This window comes from Nannobrachium achirus (assembly GCF_963921795.1).
Source record: "Nannobrachium achirus genome assembly, chromosome: 7".
Taxonomy (NCBI): domain Eukaryota; kingdom Metazoa; phylum Chordata; class Actinopteri; order Myctophiformes; family Myctophidae; genus Nannobrachium; species Nannobrachium achirus.
In genome coordinates, this window is record NC_137816.1 from 36,414,900 (window position 1) to 36,433,609 (window position 18,710).

Genomic DNA, 18,710 nt, shown 5'->3' on the forward strand with positions numbered 1-18,710 from the left:
GAAAATTAAACTAACAATTGTGATTCTTAACTTATTTCTGTGTTGTTGTTTTTCCCTTCCTTTTGCTCTTGTATTAACGGCCTGTTTTCCTTTTAAGAATCCAACAGCCCAAACGACAAAGTGACAAGAAGTGACACCAAATAACATGTTTTCCTTTAGTCGCAAAGTTTCCTTTACTCAGAGCTGAGTTTCGGTATCCCACTGTCAGTGTGTCAATATATTTGGCAAGTGAACAACAGTGCTGTAGTTTATAATAGAGTATATGGTTTATAATGAAAGGATGACGATGAGGATTGAAGTTGGTAGCAGACCACATGACTATATCTCTCTGTCATGTGAACTCCTTCCTTACTTCACCGTTGTTCCAAGAATCTCTAATTCTCAAATTACCGCTGTGCTTGAGCAAGATCCTTTTTCTCATTCTAGCTGTCAAACTTTTATCTCCAACAATGAAATGCACATTCGATCCTGATTGATTTGTATGCGTAAACACCATGACACCTTGACTGGGCCACCTGTCTTTTTTTATTTGGAGTGGAAGGAGGTCATCTGTGTTCTGTAGCTATGCCGTGTAACACGTCTCCATTTCCTGTTTCAAACCAGATCCAATGCATTGACCCGATGATCGTTTCAGTGCACAATGTACTAGAACACTCCACTCCAAGTTTTGGGTACAGTTGGAACGTAAGGATGGTGTGCATACAAAGTGAAACAGACCATTCCACTGCAAAATGCAATGCATCCCTGGTCATTTTTGGTGCCAGAGGAGGTTATGTAATGTAATGTTGATGTATGCATACCATGGTTCACTCATGGGGTAATATTGTAATGCAATCATCCCATGTGATGATGGGGACTCTGTATCCCTGCATGTTAAACACTCCTGGATGTATTGAATGTTGGTTTGACACATTGAACTCACTTTTATGTTGGTGCTTCTTAGCGATTACACAAGGATGCTCTTTAACGAACGACAGTGTTCTGGTTATGATACAGCACAAATAACATGCAGTATAAATCATGATTCCTGTGCAAATGGTATTCTCTTACATACTCATTCAAATTGGATTTAATTGAAACAAAAGCACATCACATATGGCACATACAGCACTAATCTATGCTTGAGTGAACATTCTAATGCACTTGCTGTTTTGAAAAACCACACAAATAAAAAAACTCCTTCCTTTCTTTAACCCTATAATTGATCATAGCAACTGTGTTTGAGGATAATCCTCCATCATGGTTGTTAAACCTGCCATAATTAGCAGCCAGGAAAGAGCAGCTTTGTGGTCTTCACTTAACTGTAGGTCTTCCCGAGACTGAAGTTTGCAGCTGCTCTCTCCATCAATATTTTGCACAGCTTCTGCACAGTTCCATTATGTTAGCTTATGCATTTTGCAGTGTCCACGTGGTGACTTTTACTGTTGTTTTGCCCACACATTTGTCTGTGCTACAGCATCATTTTGTCCAGATTCATTCAGCTTGACTCGTACAGATGTTTTACTGTCTTGCAATTGCCTGAAACGTCATGTAATTGTTTTTGAATGTACAGTAAGTGGGAGTTTCACAGCAAGATCATTAAACCATGTTATTATTATCGTATCTGTTGGTGTTAGAAATTGAATTTTCATGTGTGCCTATGGGACCTTTCAGGTCACTGGACGTGACTTCTTAAAGGAAAGACCATCACGACCAGTCAAAATAGCAGAAAGTGATGCTGATGTAAGTGAAACATTCCCATCCTCCACAAGCCCCAAAGAAACAGGCTCATAAGCACCCAGTTTATCTATCTCTTTTCTTAAAGATGTATCTAGGGCTGTCACGATTATGACATTTTACATGCCGATTAATTGTCACTCAAATAATTGCGATTAACGATTTAATTGTGTTTCTGTCGTTGACAATTACAGCCTTTGAAGTTGCACATGGCAGATATGACACATAACCTATACAAAGAAATTACTTACATATTTGACAACTTTATACTTGAAAAAGAACATTGATAGTGGAAATAACCGATCTACAAGCTCACAACGCGTCGCTATTTCCACTATTTTTTAAAAGGTTTGAGAATATGAAAAATTTTCATCGACTTAAATGATTATGACGATTATGACAAAATAATTGTGATTATGTCAAATAATTGCGATTAGACAATTATGTAATAATTGTGACAGCCCTAGATGTATCATTTCCTACTCCATGCAATCCACTACAGAGAGCCGGCTGAGTTTAGTTTGTGTTAATTGTGGAAAACAGAGAGGGTTCATACGTTGCAACATGGTGGAGATGCACATCCTCATAGCACAGTAAGGGCCTGAGACTATCCACCACAGCTTTTATTTTCAAACATGCAATTTAAAGGGAAAATGTAATGTGAGTTTTAGATGTTGAGCTGTTAAATTTTTCAGTTTGATTTGACTGATCCTCTTTTGTTTTGTGCTGTTTTCCTTTTTTTTTTTTGCTGAATAGAGGTAAATAATATGGATGTCCTGGCTTTTCATCATTAGCATTGTTCCACTTTAACAATTTATAAGTAACTGCAAGTGAATTTGTCTGAACAATGAATATTTCATGCAATTAAAAGCAACAATATAAGGCAGCAAAATAGAAAACAGCTTAATTATTAATTGGACAGAATGATAAATAGAACTGAGGAAATATACACTGTGTGAGAAAAAGCGTGAACTAGGCAGTCTTGTGTTGTTTTCACAAACACATAACCCATTTCTGGGAAAACAAATATGTCACTCTCAATAAGCACGCGGCCTTCTCAAAAAGTGAATTTGAAAATATGGATTTTTGATTATGATTACTTATAATGGGCATTACCCAGTGTTCGCCCTCCCGACAGTATAAAGGCCCTCTTTGATATCTCACGCTGAGCGGAGGAGTGCAGTTCCTCGGGGCTTTTCGTGCAGATGGGTCTTATTGACATGTATACAGACAGTGAAGACTACAGTAGACGATCAATTCGTCTGATCTGGCACTGCTGTTAAAGCCCTCTTTTACTTGGTTGCACACCGAAAATAGCTTTTTGGGGTTGTCTACGGCAAAATGTATGTATGACTTTATTTGGGCAATTTCTATCTTCCTTTTAGATATGTTTTTTGGCATATTTTTGATAGAATAGTAGACTGAGTAGTCCTTGAAATTAAAATGGTTGGGAATCAATGCTAGAGGCATAAAGATCTTCTCTTATGGGGGGTCCCTGGCATCTCATTAGTCCTACATGTCATTAGTCCTACTTTGGTTTAGGTTTTAGGGTTAGATTTAGGCATAGTTTTACTGAGGTTAGGGTTTGGGTTAGGTTTAGGCATAGTTTTACTGAGGTTAGGGTTAGGGTTAGGTTCAGGCATAGTATCATTCATCAGGTTAACATTCACCAGATTCGTACTAATGGGATGTAGGAACAATGAGATGTCGGACCAATGCCATGGTACTTCCTTGCATATCTTTTCAAATTGGGGTCCCCGGGCTAGAAAGTATTAATTAAGGGGTCCTTGACATGAAAAGGTTTGAGGACCACTGGCCTAGTGTGCCCAGACCACCACACCGGCGGCCCAAAAATAGCCAATCTTCAAGCGCACAAAGTTGTAAGCGCTGTGAGCTTGTATTTCAGCTATTTTCGATGTGCAACACTGCCACGCAACCAAGTATGAATCAGGCCTCATAATGCAGCTGAACAGAGACACGCAGGCAGGGGAGGAGGGAGGGGCAGGCCTCTGATCCAGATGTAAACACACACTGTATTTCATCACATGCTGCTATTTTGTTGTCTCTGTAATCCCCCGCTCTGCTCTAAACTTATGAACTCTGCGATAACGTGCAGATAGATGTCCACGTAGAGAATCAAGGAGATGTGGGCCTCTGTGATGCAGAATAGTATTCATCAGACCTTTCCTTTCTTTTCAATTTCTCCGCTTTACATTTTGTGTTTTGATTTCTCTTACAGGTGAAGTTAAGTCGACTGTGCGAGCAAGACAAGATTCTACAGGAGCTAGAGGCCAGGATACGCAGTTTGAAGGAAGACAAGGTATTTAGGGACGTGCAGGGAATGTTAGAGAGGCAGGGGCTGAAATTACTAAAAGGGCACTTTTGGTGAAAACATCGAAAATAGCAGACCTCAAGCTCACAACGTGTCGCGCTGCGACGCGTTGTGAGCTTGGAGGTCGGCTATTTTCGATGCTTGATGCCACACTGAACTAAGCATAATCAAGTCAATACTGGAGATGTGACGTAATGGCATGAATTTCTACACAAAGAATGCAATTCTTTCAACATAAGATGCTGCGTTCAAGTTCAGGAGAGTTTGGACAAGGCAATTCTCTTGAATGCTGCCTTCAGCTATGGCATGGAAAGAGGACATTTGCATTTCTTTCACCCTAGTAAAAACTGCATTCATGGTCTGGAGAGGGATAAAAGGGCAGGGACTCAAGCCCCCTTTGATGTCTATGTGTGCACGTGCCTGAAGGTATCCCTATTGTTATTGTTTGTTTAATATGAGAAATGGCACATCATGTCTCCGTCCGGACGGACGTCTGTCGGTGTACGCCTTTTTACGGTCTATGGGTTTGCCGCTCTGACATCACTGTAATGTCAGGGGAACCACACTAACAGAAACCCTTTTATGCCAATATATAGAGATCCCTGATGTCATCAATATTAAGCCCATATCTAACAGGACTTCATATGGGAATGCTCATATCTGTGTGGCTGGTTCTACAGACATGGATCTCCATATATGGGTATAAAAGGGATTGTATGTATGATGTCAGATGTCATAGACGTCATAGGACTTTCACTTAACGAATAACTGAGTAAGCATGTTTGGGGTCTCACAGCATATCTCCATATACCTACAGTACATGGATCTCCATATATGGGTACCAGGTGTCTCCATATGGGTAACTGGTCCGATATACATCACTGGCCAGATGGTCAAGACATGGCTTGTCACCCTTAGGCGTCTTACTAGTTTATGTAGTGTGTGTGCGTGTGTGCATGCGTGCGTGAGTGTGTTTTAGCCCAGTGCATGTGTTGTGTAATGTATATCTGCATGTTCAGTGGATGTGTCCTGTTTTATGACAGTGTCTGCTCTGTCGCCAACCCAGGACAAGTTGGAGTCGGTGCTGGATGTGTCCCACCAGCAGATGGAGCAGTACCGTGACCAGCCGGCTCACGCTGAGAAGATAGCCTACCAGCAGAGGCTGTTGCAGGAGGATGTGGTGCACATCAGGGCTGAAATCTCCCAAGTCTCCACAGTAATGACTGATTTTCTACTTGGTTGTGCACAGTGTCACACATCAAAAATCTACAAGCTCACAACGAGTCACGATGCAAGGCATTGTGAGCTTGTAAATCGGCTAGTTTTGATGCACGACACTGCCGCACAACAAAGTATAAAGTAATGCCTAAGACAGTCTCACACTGTCTTAGGCACTTGACCAACTTCCAGGCGCCACTGCACTTAACATAATAAAATACAATAAAAAAGAATTATGACTCAGTATAAAACAAATATGAAAACCTACTGCACTATGGCACAAAATATGACTCTATAGACTCCTTAGAATAAGTATGACTCAAGAGATATTGTTGCTTGTCATGTGTAAGCACCTTTATACTTAAATCCATAACAATTACAATGTTACCCATATTCCAAAGTTTCTCACAAAACATGTGGGCCTAGGGGGATTAATTGTTGTGACTGCGTTTTTGCAGGAGATGGAGAATTCATGGAATGAGTACAACCGGCTGGAGAGAGATGTAGACTGGTTGAGGTCAGCCCTGCAGAGTCAAATGAACCGCAGTGGTCACTCTCAGGTCTGTGCTGCAACGACCACCATAAACAACATGGGTACAAACTGTACAACAAGCACATACACACAGAGGCAGAGACATGCATTTGAATTAGTCCCTGGAGAAAATATTGATTGATGAACAAAATGCAAATATCAGTGACTGCGCAATGATCTTGAGCCAGTTATTCAGGTAACTTTTTACTTAGTGAGAAAAGTGTTTACAAATCTCTATGTTTATGTATAATATTATGGCAGAATCCTTTAATAAATCATGCACCACCATAGGTCTTGATCTAATATGTGAGGTGCCGGACACATTGACCAGACAACTGAAATTACCTTTCATGAGGATAATATAGTTCCTAGTATGCAAATGATATGAGCATAGAGAAAGCAAAAAAAAATAATAATAATTAAAGATGTGTGTGTGTGTGTGTGTGTGTGTGTGTGTGTGTGTGTGTGTGTGTGTGTGTGTGTGTGTGTGTGTGTGTGTGCGTGCGTGAGTGTGTCCGTGTGTGTACGTGTGCATGTGTGCGTCCGTGCACGCGCGTGTGTGTGTGTGTGTGTGTGTGTGTGTGTGTGTGTAGCAGGAGAAGGTCCAGATCAGAAAAGAACTGTGGAGGATTGAGGATGTAATCGCAGGCCTCAGCTCCAGTAAAGCCAACTACAGAGTCACTATCTCCTCTGTGACCAACCCAGGTGAGAGGAGTGACCAGCCTACTCCCACCCACATGCACTGGAAGGCTGACAGAGGTAGAGATGAGCTATGTTTGTACATATAATTATTTCCCCTTTCTCCTTTCTTTTTCTAATACTTGACTTTTTCTTTGCTGCTTTTGTTTCTTCTGGGTGGGTAGTAGCTCCTTTCGGAACCTCTCTCAGCGCTACAGCTTCGAGATGACGAGGTCCTATACCCAACTCTCACATGTCTACTTTTTTAACGGCGGGGGTAATCCAAGTGATGTGTTGAAACAATACTTTTAAATCGATCGTTTTGTCAACCAGTTCCACGTTTTTGTCAGCCTGTGGCCATTTCTCGCCCCGACTGCTTGGTGGCTGCAACACAGATTAATGGCAAGTCACGTGTGCACATTACTGCTTCCGTAACATTTCACTGGGGAAGACATGGAACTGGTTGACAAAACAAGCGATTTGTTTTGTCAACACATCGCTTGGATTACCCCCGCCGTTAAAAGTAGACATGTGAGGAATGGGTATAGGACCTTTACTTTTTGGATACAATGTTTGGTGAAGGTAAGAATGGTCAAAGACGTGGCGAATTATCCCCAGAAAAGCTCATATGGGCTCGTTATGAGCAGGAACCTCATCTCAGAGCTGTATAGCGGAGGGAGAAGTTCCGAAAGGAGCGAGCTGGGTAGGTTGGTAGTGGGGTTACACATATTGGACTGTCTTCATTCTTCAATTTTGACATTGACCGTGGTGACCCTTTTGCCTCAAAAGTTAATGTTCTCACTTCAGGACCAGCCTAATCATTCCCCTCCATCTGTTCGGATGATATCTTATTAACAAACAAATCAACTGATGAATACAAAAATAAAAAACAGAGAGGCAGAGATGCAGTTTGATGTTCTACCAGAGTGATATTTTGTTGCTGTTGGGCATTTCCAAAACCATGAATTTTCAGGAAAGGAAAAAAGGGACCAGTTTTCCAATGGATCCAATATACCGTATTTATTATTTAGTCACACGTTCTTGTTAATACTTTTCATTGATTCAATATTTATAACGGCCTATAGACTTAACCACTTTCAACCTGGAATCTCTACTTTACTCAAACAATATCTAGATTTTATTTCAAAAATAGCTAAAATAGTCGATAATGCAAGCTCACGAAGCGACGCATTGTGAGCTTGCAGATTGGTTAATTTCATTACTTTTGCACAACATTATCATATCATATGATAAAGTATCAAATAGGATAGGGCAATCATTTATGAAAATACATAAAACGTTGAGATATGGTTTCTGCCTAACATCGATGATTTGCTCTACTGATGCAATGCATTGTGCTCAGTATACAGTTGTAGATTGGCACATTTCACCCAGGTTTTTTCTTTGTCTGCTGACCTCACTCAGCAACAAAATAAACAGAAAATAAACTAAAATAAAAATAAAACAATTCACAGGAGGCAAGCAGTGATCACCCCATGATGTGCACTGCAATGTAGTTTCAAATACAATACGTTGCAGGCGCTTTTGAGAGTGAAAAAATAATAAGACACGTGTAACATGATGTGTGCCAAGCTCAATAGGCAACAATGGTACATTACATGTAGTCATGACTTTTTTTCCATAGCATTACAATTTACAATTTAAGCATTTAGCAGACGCTCTTATATATTGTGCCAAATTAGAGTAAGTATGAAACCAAGTAAAAAAAAAAAAAATACATAACAACAATGTAGTGCATCACAGATACTAGGATGCCAGGTAAACATCAAGCCTAGCATCTGTCTAAACAGCGTTCTATCTAAACAACATTTGTGGTCAACATTAAAAAGCTTATACTTGTAAAGACTGCTAAGTCTAGGACATTCCCTTTGGTTAAATGAAAAAAAGAAAAAAAAAATATCTTAAATCACGCAAGACTGTGCCAAGTCTAGTATGTGTGCATGTACTTATTCAACGTGTCACATATCTCCCTAGAGAGGAAACTTGTGCCTTCAGTCTCGGTGTCGTCAGTGCCTTCTCTGTCTGGAAGCCCGTCTGCTATGGAGATGAGGCTGTCCCAGCAGCAGCACAGCCCCCACCTCAGCCCCACCAGCCAACCCTTCACCACTGGGCCTACATGGGTGAGTCTAGTCAGTCCCATGACCACTGGGCCTACATGGGTGAGTCTAGTCAGTCCCATCACCACTGGGCCTACATGGGTGAGTCTAGTCAGTCCCATCACCACTGGGCCTACATGGGTGAGTCTAGTCAGTCCCATCACCACTGGGCCTACATGGGTGAGTCTAGTCAGTCCCATCACCACTGGGCCTACATGGGTGAGTCTCCTCAGTCCCATCACCACTGGGCCTACATGGGTGAGTCTCCTCAGTCCCATCACCACTGGGCCTACATGGGTGAGTCTCCTCAGTCCCATCACCACTGGGCCTACATGGGTGAGGCACTTTCTCTCCATTGCTGTTCACACAGGGGAGGATCATTGTTTTACTCATCTTTTATTTTTAAACTTAATTATTTTTTCTTACTTATTGTGTCACATGCACACATATTCACAGGTCAAAATTTACATCATTTTCATTATCATATTAGAGTCCTTTTTAATCCTCCGTGGTGTCATTCTTCCGGGTCGTGTATTCAGTTCCTTCCTGTATCCTGAGTCTGTGTTTTAGTCATCTTTTGTAGGGGGTTAATCGAATTTTCGAAATTAATAATCCATCCCTATTATCAGGGCATGGCATTATAGGAGTAGTGAAAAGAAGCAGTGAAAAGAGCAGATCTACAAGCTCATAACTATTTTCAATATTTTTGGATAACAATGCTGTTGACAAAATCATAATATTTTTTATATACACTATATAGAAACCAAAAAACGTGTTTCTCGATTAGCCCTAATCTTTTGCGACGAAGACTTGCCAGTGAAAAGCATCAGCTCACACGTGGTAACACACAAAAACACTAAGCGGCAGCTGCACCATTCTCTTGGTATTCAGTTATTCTGATTAGCTGTTGTTTATGCAGGGGGAAGAGGACGCCCCTCCGAGACCACCCCTACCTCAGCTCTACAGTCCTGATGAGCACCCCCCTGCTGTGCCTCCCCTGCCACGGGAGACCACCGTGATACGCCATACCTCTGTACGCGGCCTCAAGCGGCAGTCTGACGAGCGCAAGCGAGACAGAGAGATAGGGCAGTTCACCAACGGCGACAGCAAGGTGCTGTTTTTTTTGGCGTGACCCTTGTGCCTGTTTGGATGTGTGTTGGCGGCGTGCCACTGCCCGTACGTCTGTTTGTAAGCTCGCCGTGTGCATCTTTCTCCAGGTGGAATTGAGGCCCTTTCTTAGTGAGCCTGAGCTTCTGGGATTCCGAGACAGCTCCAGTCCCGTAGGCATGGCGGCGCTAGGACATGAAGGAGGTTGGCAGACATTACCTACCAGAGGTGAGAGGGTGATGGCTCCACTCGCTTTGTTAGCTAAAGCAGTGGTTCTCAACCTGCGGGTCGGGACCCCCAGGGGGGGCCGCACATAATTTTTTTTGGGGGGAGGGGGTCCCCAGATGATTAGCTTAATGTGCAACATTGTTTTCTCACTCAACAGTAAACAAACCAATATACAGTTTAAGTGTATAGAGCGTATATGCACATTTCTAAAGTGACAATTTACGGACTTTTTAATATCTCTAAAGTGACAAATTAAACATTGGCCAAATTGTCAAATATTAGAGGCAGATCTACATGCTCACAACGCCTCGCGTTGCGAGGCTTTGTGAGCATGTAGATCTGCTATTTTCGCAATAGAAGTATGTTATACAAAACCCCCCACCCTGACTCTTCGTCAGGGTGGGGGGGTCCCCAGTTGAAATATGATTATTTTGGGGGTCACTGCCTGAAAAGGTTGAGAACCACTGAGCTAAAGAACATTCTCAAGTAAAGTTTTTTTGTTTTTGTTTTTAATTAGTCATTGCATTTTAATGTGTGAAAGGCTCCCACCCAGACGCTGGGATGGGTGTTTTCAAGTTTGCCAACGCTGGGATGGGTGTTTTCTTGGTGGGATGGGTGTTTTCATGTTTGCTGGCATTCCCTCAGGGCTGGCTGGCTCCTCATCCAGGCTAAATCAGTCTACAAACATCTCTTCCTATGTGACCCTCCGCAGAGCGGCGTCAGCTGGCGGCCTCAAGGTGAGCTTCTTAAGCTGAAAGAATCAATTGGGCAAAAACAGGATTAAAAGAGATAAGAAATAGAAAAGTTAACATGGGTGTTCAAATATACATTTGAACACCCAAAAAAAAAAAGAAATCAGTTAAATATGAAAAAGCCTTAGCAGCTAATCTACATTAGTTATGGCAAAACTATGGCATTCAAAGTACATACATCTGATTGGTCCGACACAGTAAAGCCTATAACTTTTAAAGCTTTGGATGTTCTGTGCATTTTCCAAGGGAATATCCAAATTGTTCTAAATTCATTAGCCTAATCAATTACTCCAAACGTTTTATTATAAAGCTCTTTTGTTAATAGAAGTGAGAGTTGACATTTACCGTATAAAGATTGTTAAGCTTGTCACTCCCACACAACATTAGCCAAAATACCCACAAGCAGCCAATGACAGCAGCCAACATGGGTAGGGCTGTCACGATTATGACATTTTACATGACGATTAATTGTCACTCAAATAATTGCGATTAACGATTTAATTGTGTTTTTGTCGTTGACAATTACATTTCTGTTTGGCTTTTAGGCTTTGAAGTTGCACATGGCAGATGTGACACATAACCTAAATATACAAAGAAATTACTGACATATTTGACAACTTTATGTTTATAAAAGAACATTGGTAGTGGAAAGCCGATCTACAAGCCGATCTACAAGCTCACAACGCGTCGCGACGCGACGCATTGTGAACTTGTAGATCTGCTATTTCCACTATGTTTGCCTTTTTTTTTAATGAACATTTTTCAACATGGAAACGATTATGACGTTTATGAAAAATAATCGCGATTATGTCAAATAATCACGATTAGACGATTATGAATTAATTGTGACAGCCCTAAACATGGGAGCATATTGTAAGCAGATGCACTGCTCATCAGCTCCACATGCACAGCACACGTGACGTGACATTTTCAAATTCAAAATCTAATTATATGAAGCATCCAAATGTTGAACTTAAGTTCGAATCGTATAGAATAGAATAGTACCGGTATGTGTAATGAGCATCTGAGTATTCGATTTAACAAATAGCTCTATTTCCCGATAGTAATCATTGGTACAAATGTATGTTCAACTTCAAATGTAATGTATGTTCAACCAATGGACCATTTGGTAAGGGTCCCTTTGGTTACATTTAGTTACATTAACACTATGGATTTTCAGCATTGTAAATTACAGTGAACGTTGGCAGTTATTGTGAGTAAAAAGAAGTACGTTTTGAATATCACTGAGCATTCCTTTAAGCTCCCTCATAACTATAACCTCTATCGCACCTTTCACTCTTGCCCCGCTCCCACCAGTGGGTGTGGTTCTGGTCTCTGTGACCTTAATGCATGAAATCTCTCCTTCTCTCCTTCCTCCTCCTCCTCCTCCTCCTCCTCGCAGGAGAAACCAAAGAGTGCCTTGGAGCGTCTGTACTCTGGGGACGCAGCGCAGCAGCAGCAGCAGCAGCAGCAGCAGCAGCTCAGAGGGAAGATGAGTGCCGATGAACAGCTGGAGAGGATGAAGAGGCACCAGAAGGCCCTCGTCCGCCAGCGCAAACGCACCCTGAGTCAAGGAGAGCGCCACGCCTCTTCATCGTCCCAGGCCTCCTCTCCCTCACGGCCACTTTCAGCTGACCTGGGATCAGTACGTTACTAAAGCAATGTCACACGACGCCACACTGTAACGTATGAGGGCAAGCAAACCATCCATTGGGGATCTAGTAAGGCGTGCACTTAACTAATATCACAAAATACTTTGTTTACCTGTTCCCGGCAGTTAATTTGATAGAGCATATCAAATAAGATGTAATACCCAGATTGGCAATGAGATGAGAGACACAGCATGGTTGTTGTGTATGTGGATATATCTGTACTGATGGGTTTCCTAAGAAAATCTGGGCTAGATATCACCTGGATATCATTGTCCTATATTTCCTAATGTATTTCCTACCATATTTTGTCAAAGGAAAACCAGGAAGTTAAGACCCCTGAAAGAAGCTGCAAAGCTTGCACCAAAACTAACATCGGAAGCAGCAATGTCTGCAAATGTTCTAATTACAGACATGAAGCATTGCAGCGCGAGCAAACATGCCAGATTTGAAAAGAACACGTTTAGCGTGATTTAGTGATTGATTTTGTTTTGGTTTAATTACTTTCTGTACCAGAATACATTGTAGGTTACCTAGTATGTACAATAGACTGTCGGTGCACTAAAGTGAAGGTGCTGATTGACTATGTTTGGAAAAGATAGGAAAATGAGATCCAGGTCAAATTTTTGCCCAAATTTCCCATTCACATTTAGAGACATTTGACGATTGACTGATTCTTTATAAAAACCTGTTATCAATGCATTGCTAGCTATAATACTAGGTTGAATATCGTTATAAAAAAGAGGTGGAATACCTACAAACATCACGTATTGTTAACCTCATTAACACATTTCTATGGTATACAATGTCTCATTCATTGATAATTTAAAATTTTTGTTTTGTTATTAGTTTAATGTTTATTCTACCTCCTACTAATTCATCAGTCATATCTACTAACCTCTCCTTGTTGATTTGTCTCTTGTGGTCTTCTTTCTCACAGCATGTAAATTAATTACTATCCATCTTCAATTCTCTTTTCCTCTTCCACTGATACAAGTTGTTAATATAGGAGTTTTACCTGCCAAAGCCCATTCGTCCACTAGTTCAATTCAGATACTAATCTCACCCTTTTTCTTAACAGAAATGTTAGTACTGCCACTAAAAGGCCTAATTGATAACACAATTATCAATTCTCAGACGGCATTACAAAGTGTTACACTAGTGTACTGTAGGTTTTTTTGTGTGTGTGTGCACGCCTATACACATGCACACACCATAAATGCAAAGACATACAGTACTTTACTCCTTACTATAACTTTATACTGACAACATAGTGAACTAGAAGCAGTGCTCTTCCGAGCACAGGTCTCCACCAGGCCGTGCGTCCTGGTGGTGCTACTGTATAATAGGCCAATGTAAAAAGGGTGGCATGTGTTCTTCACCTTAGATCTTTCATGGCAATCGGACGCTGCATGCATGATTTCAAGCATTGTGTTCCAAAAATGTGTTTTGCTAAAGTCTACCTGCTGGTGGCGCTATAACAGGACAATGTTAAAAAGGTAGCATTTGTTCCTTGACCTAGTGGGAATATGTGTGGCAAATGTCACGGTAATCGCAAGCTGCGTTGATGATTTGAGGCATTTTGTTCAAAAACTGAGCAATCCTGCAAACTTTGGAAGCTAATATTAGCCAATCAGGATGGAATGTGAAATATCAGACGGATCGGACTTGATCACATGACTATAGAGATACTGTGTACCGATTTGCATGATTTTTGGATAAAATCTCAAGGAGTAATATCCAAAAATGTGTTTTACATAAGTCGACCCAAAGGTGGCGCTATAAAAGGCTGATGTGAAAAATGCAGGGCAAAGGTTTATCCTTAGCCTCTAGGGAGTGCGCTTACAAAGTTTGAAACTGATCGGTGGAGTTATAGGTAAAACCACAAATCGGGCTGTTATAGCGCCACCATGAGGCTGATTAAAAAAAAATTAAGTGGCATTTCTTCCTCGGCCTAGTGGGAACGTGTGTGCGCGATTTCATGATAATTGCACTTTGCGTTTGTGATTTGAGGCAATTTGTTCAAAACGGCTCAATCCCACAAACTTTGGAAGCCAATCTTAGCCAATCAGGATGGAATATGCAAAATCGGACAGATCCGTGTCGATCACATGACTGTCGAGATATTGCCTACCGATTTGTAGGATTTTTGGACAAAATCTGTAAGAGTAGTGCACAGAAATGTGTTTAGCAAACATCGGCCACTAGTTGGCGCTAGAAAAGGCCCATTTGAAAAATTTAGGGCAGAGGTTCTAGATTGGCATCCAGGGAATGTGTGTGCTCACTTTGGCAGCGACCGGGCCAACGGCGACTGAGATTAGGTGTTCACAAACTGCGAGGACGCACGCACGGACGCACGGACGCACGGACGCACGGACGCACGGACGGACGGACGGACGGAGGGGAAAACATAGTCTCCCCTCAGCCTTCGGCTGGTGGAGACAACAACATCTATTTAAGAGTGGTCTCTGCTATCACTCTTTAGTGTTTTTGTAAAAATGAATAAATAAAACAATGTCTATTAAACTACATGAACTAATGTGTCATTAACTATGGCATTTATTTAATATATTGAGATGTAAAGTGATGACAGTGTTTGCTGAGCTTTTGTTTATCTAATATTAGCTCATCCTCTTCAAGACCTCCTTGTTTTCTACTTGTAGAGGTTTGCCAATGAGAAATAAAAACTTTTCTAATGAATACTTTCTTGCCATGTTTTCCTTCATTGCATTCATATATATGTATATATATTCACAGTGTATATATATACATAAAGTTGTATATACAGTACATTATAGAACTTTTCCTGCAGTGTTATATTGTGTGGAGTATGCACACTATCGGTCCAAGCATGTTCTCTATGTGAGAACATCAACCACTTCCCTTGTAGTCTTTCCAACTATCATTATATCTTCTTTATCATTGCACAAGATGATAATGTGAAGCATGCTGTGATCTACAAGCTTTTGATGTGGTATCAGTCTCTTTGCTGTATTTCCATGCATGCTCTCTCTCTCTCTCGGTCTTTCTCCCCTCCTTATCTCTCTCCAGCTTTATCACTCAAGCACACATTCATTCATACATACAGTATACCCTGAAGCCTGTTTTAATATGCACAGGTACAGTATGATAATTGACAACTGCTGTATGTGATATAGTGGGTGTGCTTATTCATATGGAATAATATGAAGGAAAGGGTGACTTGTGAAGGCAAGTGAATTAAAGTCTCTCACAGTAAGTTCTTCTTCATGGAATAATTTGAGGACGACAGCCTGTCATTTGATCTCAGATTGGTGTTCTTGTGCTTGCGTTGCTTTGCACAGTGGAGGCGAGAGCAGGAGTTTGACCTGCAGCTGCTTGAGCGAGCTGTTCAAGGTGAGGAGGCCATGGCTGTGAGGAGCGTCCAGGGAGAGGAGAGACCTGCAGAAGTCAGTGAAAAACCACGCTCACATTCTGACGAATGGCTGACCTTCCGCTCCACGGCCACCACCCACGAGGTCGACCTGGAACCACTGGAATATGACCTCGACCTCAGTAAAGAGGTGCGATAAATGCTCTTTGTCCGAAGAAAGAGCTTCACCTCACCCTTAACAAAGATTAACAACATTATAACTCTAAGAACATTATGCCACCAGTTAGTCCTGAACTTCTGACCTTGTGTTGGAATGTTGAGAGGCATTCTAATATCTCTAGAGCAGAGTGTTATTATTGCTTAAATGAATATGACTTATTTAGATGTTTTTATATGATTGACAACTCATTTCATAATCACTGTAAAACCTTAAGATTTGACTTCCCTAGCTCATATTAACATTACAGAAAGCTTTCGACGAATGCCTACTGTATAATCTCATGGTAGTGAGCACATAATCTGGTAACACATTCATTGTAACTTGGATTGCCCATTGGGCCAATGTCATATAACAATACACAACTTTAACAACAACTGACCATTTTAGTATTCATCAAAATAGACTGTAATGGTATGAACACAATGCAGTACAAGTAAAATGACAACGCCCCTATAAAATGAAAACTTTTCCACTGTGCAGTTGTCCAAGCCTCAGAAGGTGTTGATCCCAGAGCGCTATGTGGACTCAGAGCCCGAGGAACCACTCAGTCCTCAGGAGCTGGAGGACCGCCATCGCAAGGTAGAGCGCATCAAGAACATCCTCGCCAAGTCCAGGTAAAAACAACCACAACAAAACAGAATGGCGTCGCTGTCAGGTGGAAACCTCACATGTCCAAAACAGTCATGTTACAGGAAATGGAAAACATAACCTGTGTTCCAATGGATTTTAATGTAGTTATTATTTAGTCCATGGGTCTTCAACAGGGGGTCCGGGACCCCTAGGGGGTCCTCAGAGTTACTAGAGGGGGTCCTCCAAATCTTTGTTCTCCTTTTTTATAATAACCACTTGAACCCTAGCGTCCATATTCTGAGAACTCTAGCCAAGAATAGCAGATAGCTTGTAGATCTGCTATTTTCGGCAAAGAGCTTTGGTGTAGAGGGGGAAAAGAGCAGACTAAGAACAGAGTGAAAGGTCAACTTTATTAAGTATTGACGGTTCAAGTGGTTAAATATCTGAAAACACACATGAATGCAAAATACACTGATGATTGTGCTGTCAAACGATGAAACTATATGGAATCTATGAAGAGGTTGTGGGGGTCCCTCTCTCTCAACTAAGGGGTCCTTGGCCTGAAAATGTTGAAGACCCCTGATTTAGTCACAAGCTCTTGTCAATACTTTTCATTGCTTCAGTATTTATAAAACCCACAGACACACTCATCCACTCTCACTTTAAAAATAATTACGCCTTGTGAGATTGTAGATCAGCTATTTTCTTGACTTATACCACATAGGGAATTAATTTATGGAAAAACATTAAAGGTGGAAATATGGAGATAGAAGGTTTCTGCCCGACAGCGACGACACAATGCAGTGTAGTAGTAAGTATTCAAGAATAAAGCTGGGATGTACCTTTACTGTTGTTTGGTGACAGCGTCCAGAAGCTGACAGCTCCTCTGTGTGTGGATAAGCCAGAGGTGGGACTGCTGGCGTTGGACTCTGCTCTGCAGGAGCAGGAGAGGATCATCACCATGTCTTATGCTTTGGCTTCTGAGGCGTCCCTCAAGAGCAAACAGGTTGCAGGTAGATACAGTACATGAGCACACACACATTTTCTGTCTGTCTGCTATTTCTGCTCTCTCTCTCTCTCTCTCTATCTCTCTCTCTCTCTCTCTCTCTCTCTCTATATATATATATATATATATATATATATATATATATATATATATATATATATATATATATACCGATGTCTCTGGTTCACATTGACACATTTCCTTTTTTTTTGTTTTTTTACTCTCAAAAAAGCATCTTCAATGTAGTGCATTTGAAACTACATTGCAGTGCACATCATGGGGTGATCACTGCTTGCCTCCTGTGAATTGCTTTATTAAAAATGTGTTGCTGAGTGAGGTCAGCAGACAAAGTGACATGAGTGAGATGAAAAAACCTGAGTGAAATGTGCCAATGTGAACCAGAGACATCGGTATATACACACACACACACACACACACACACACACACACACACACACACACACACACACACACACACACATATATACGTATATATATATCAGTGATGCCAGACAACGTTAAAGATGCAGTGCCATGATTTCTTCCCCCCTAAAACACAATTATCAGGTATTATGATTATAATAGGAGGAAGATTTATTTTTCTACAAAAAAGTGTACAGATAGAGTTAAAATTCGTTTTTTAGCTAAGTGGCCACACCCACCAGTTCATTAAGTATGCCTGGTTGTCATGGTGGGTGGTGACCCAGCTGAAGTTAGCCACACCCACAGTGTTGGGTGTATGATAAAAGGGGAGGGGATGATTCTATGATGTCATTTAATCACTGTTTTTGGATCGGCACTTTTGACCCACAAGATGTCAGCCTCCAGGAAGAAATCCAGAATTCAAAGGGAATACATAATAATTGCTCATAACAACCACACCAGGGGGTCTAATGAAGTACTGTCAACCTCATAGACACATGAAAACCAGAAAAAGTACAAAACTATGGCACCGCCTCTTTAAAGGCCGAAGGTTTCTTTATTTTACATGATCTTCCTTTTGATCTGGTTCCTCAGACATTGTAGCAGAACAATAGTAGGCGATCTTGTGAGCTTGTAGGTCGGCTATAGATTGGCCATTTTTGACGAACAAATTTGGTGTAGATCGAAACGTGCAGCAAGTCCAGTTAGCCCTGGACTTGTGTCACAGCACTATAGGGTGCCCTGCGTCACCCGCTTTGAGAAACACTGGGCACAAAGTATGCATACCTTGTTGACCATAATCCGAGGTCT

At 41.3% G+C, this 18,710-nt stretch overlaps 1 protein-coding gene across 1 annotated transcript in view; it reads left to right on the forward strand.

The window, feature by feature from the left end:
- The window catches only part of plekha7b (pleckstrin homology domain containing, family A member 7b), a gene marked incomplete at both ends in the record, with an annotated part of 138,485 nt that overhangs the window by 113,647 nt on the left and 6,128 nt on the right, over positions 1–18,710 (forward strand). Inside the window, 14 exons of the mRNA XM_080729427.1 lie at positions 604–684; positions 1,654–1,722; positions 3,956–4,036; positions 5,115–5,264; positions 5,725–5,826; positions 6,392–6,503; positions 8,472–8,656; positions 9,513–9,704; positions 9,811–9,928; positions 10,574–10,665; positions 12,083–12,325; positions 15,653–15,871; positions 16,382–16,515; positions 17,336–17,484. Coding sequence (XP_080585553.1) covers positions 604–684; positions 1,654–1,722; positions 3,956–4,036; positions 5,115–5,264; positions 5,725–5,826; positions 6,392–6,503; positions 8,472–8,656; positions 9,513–9,704; positions 9,811–9,928; positions 10,574–10,665; positions 12,083–12,325; positions 15,653–15,871; positions 16,382–16,515; positions 17,336–17,484 — 1,927 coding nt within the window. The remainder of the gene's footprint in view (positions 1–603; positions 685–1,653; positions 1,723–3,955; positions 4,037–5,114; positions 5,265–5,724; positions 5,827–6,391; positions 6,504–8,471; positions 8,657–9,512; positions 9,705–9,810; positions 9,929–10,573; positions 10,666–12,082; positions 12,326–15,652; positions 15,872–16,381; positions 16,516–17,335; positions 17,485–18,710) is intronic.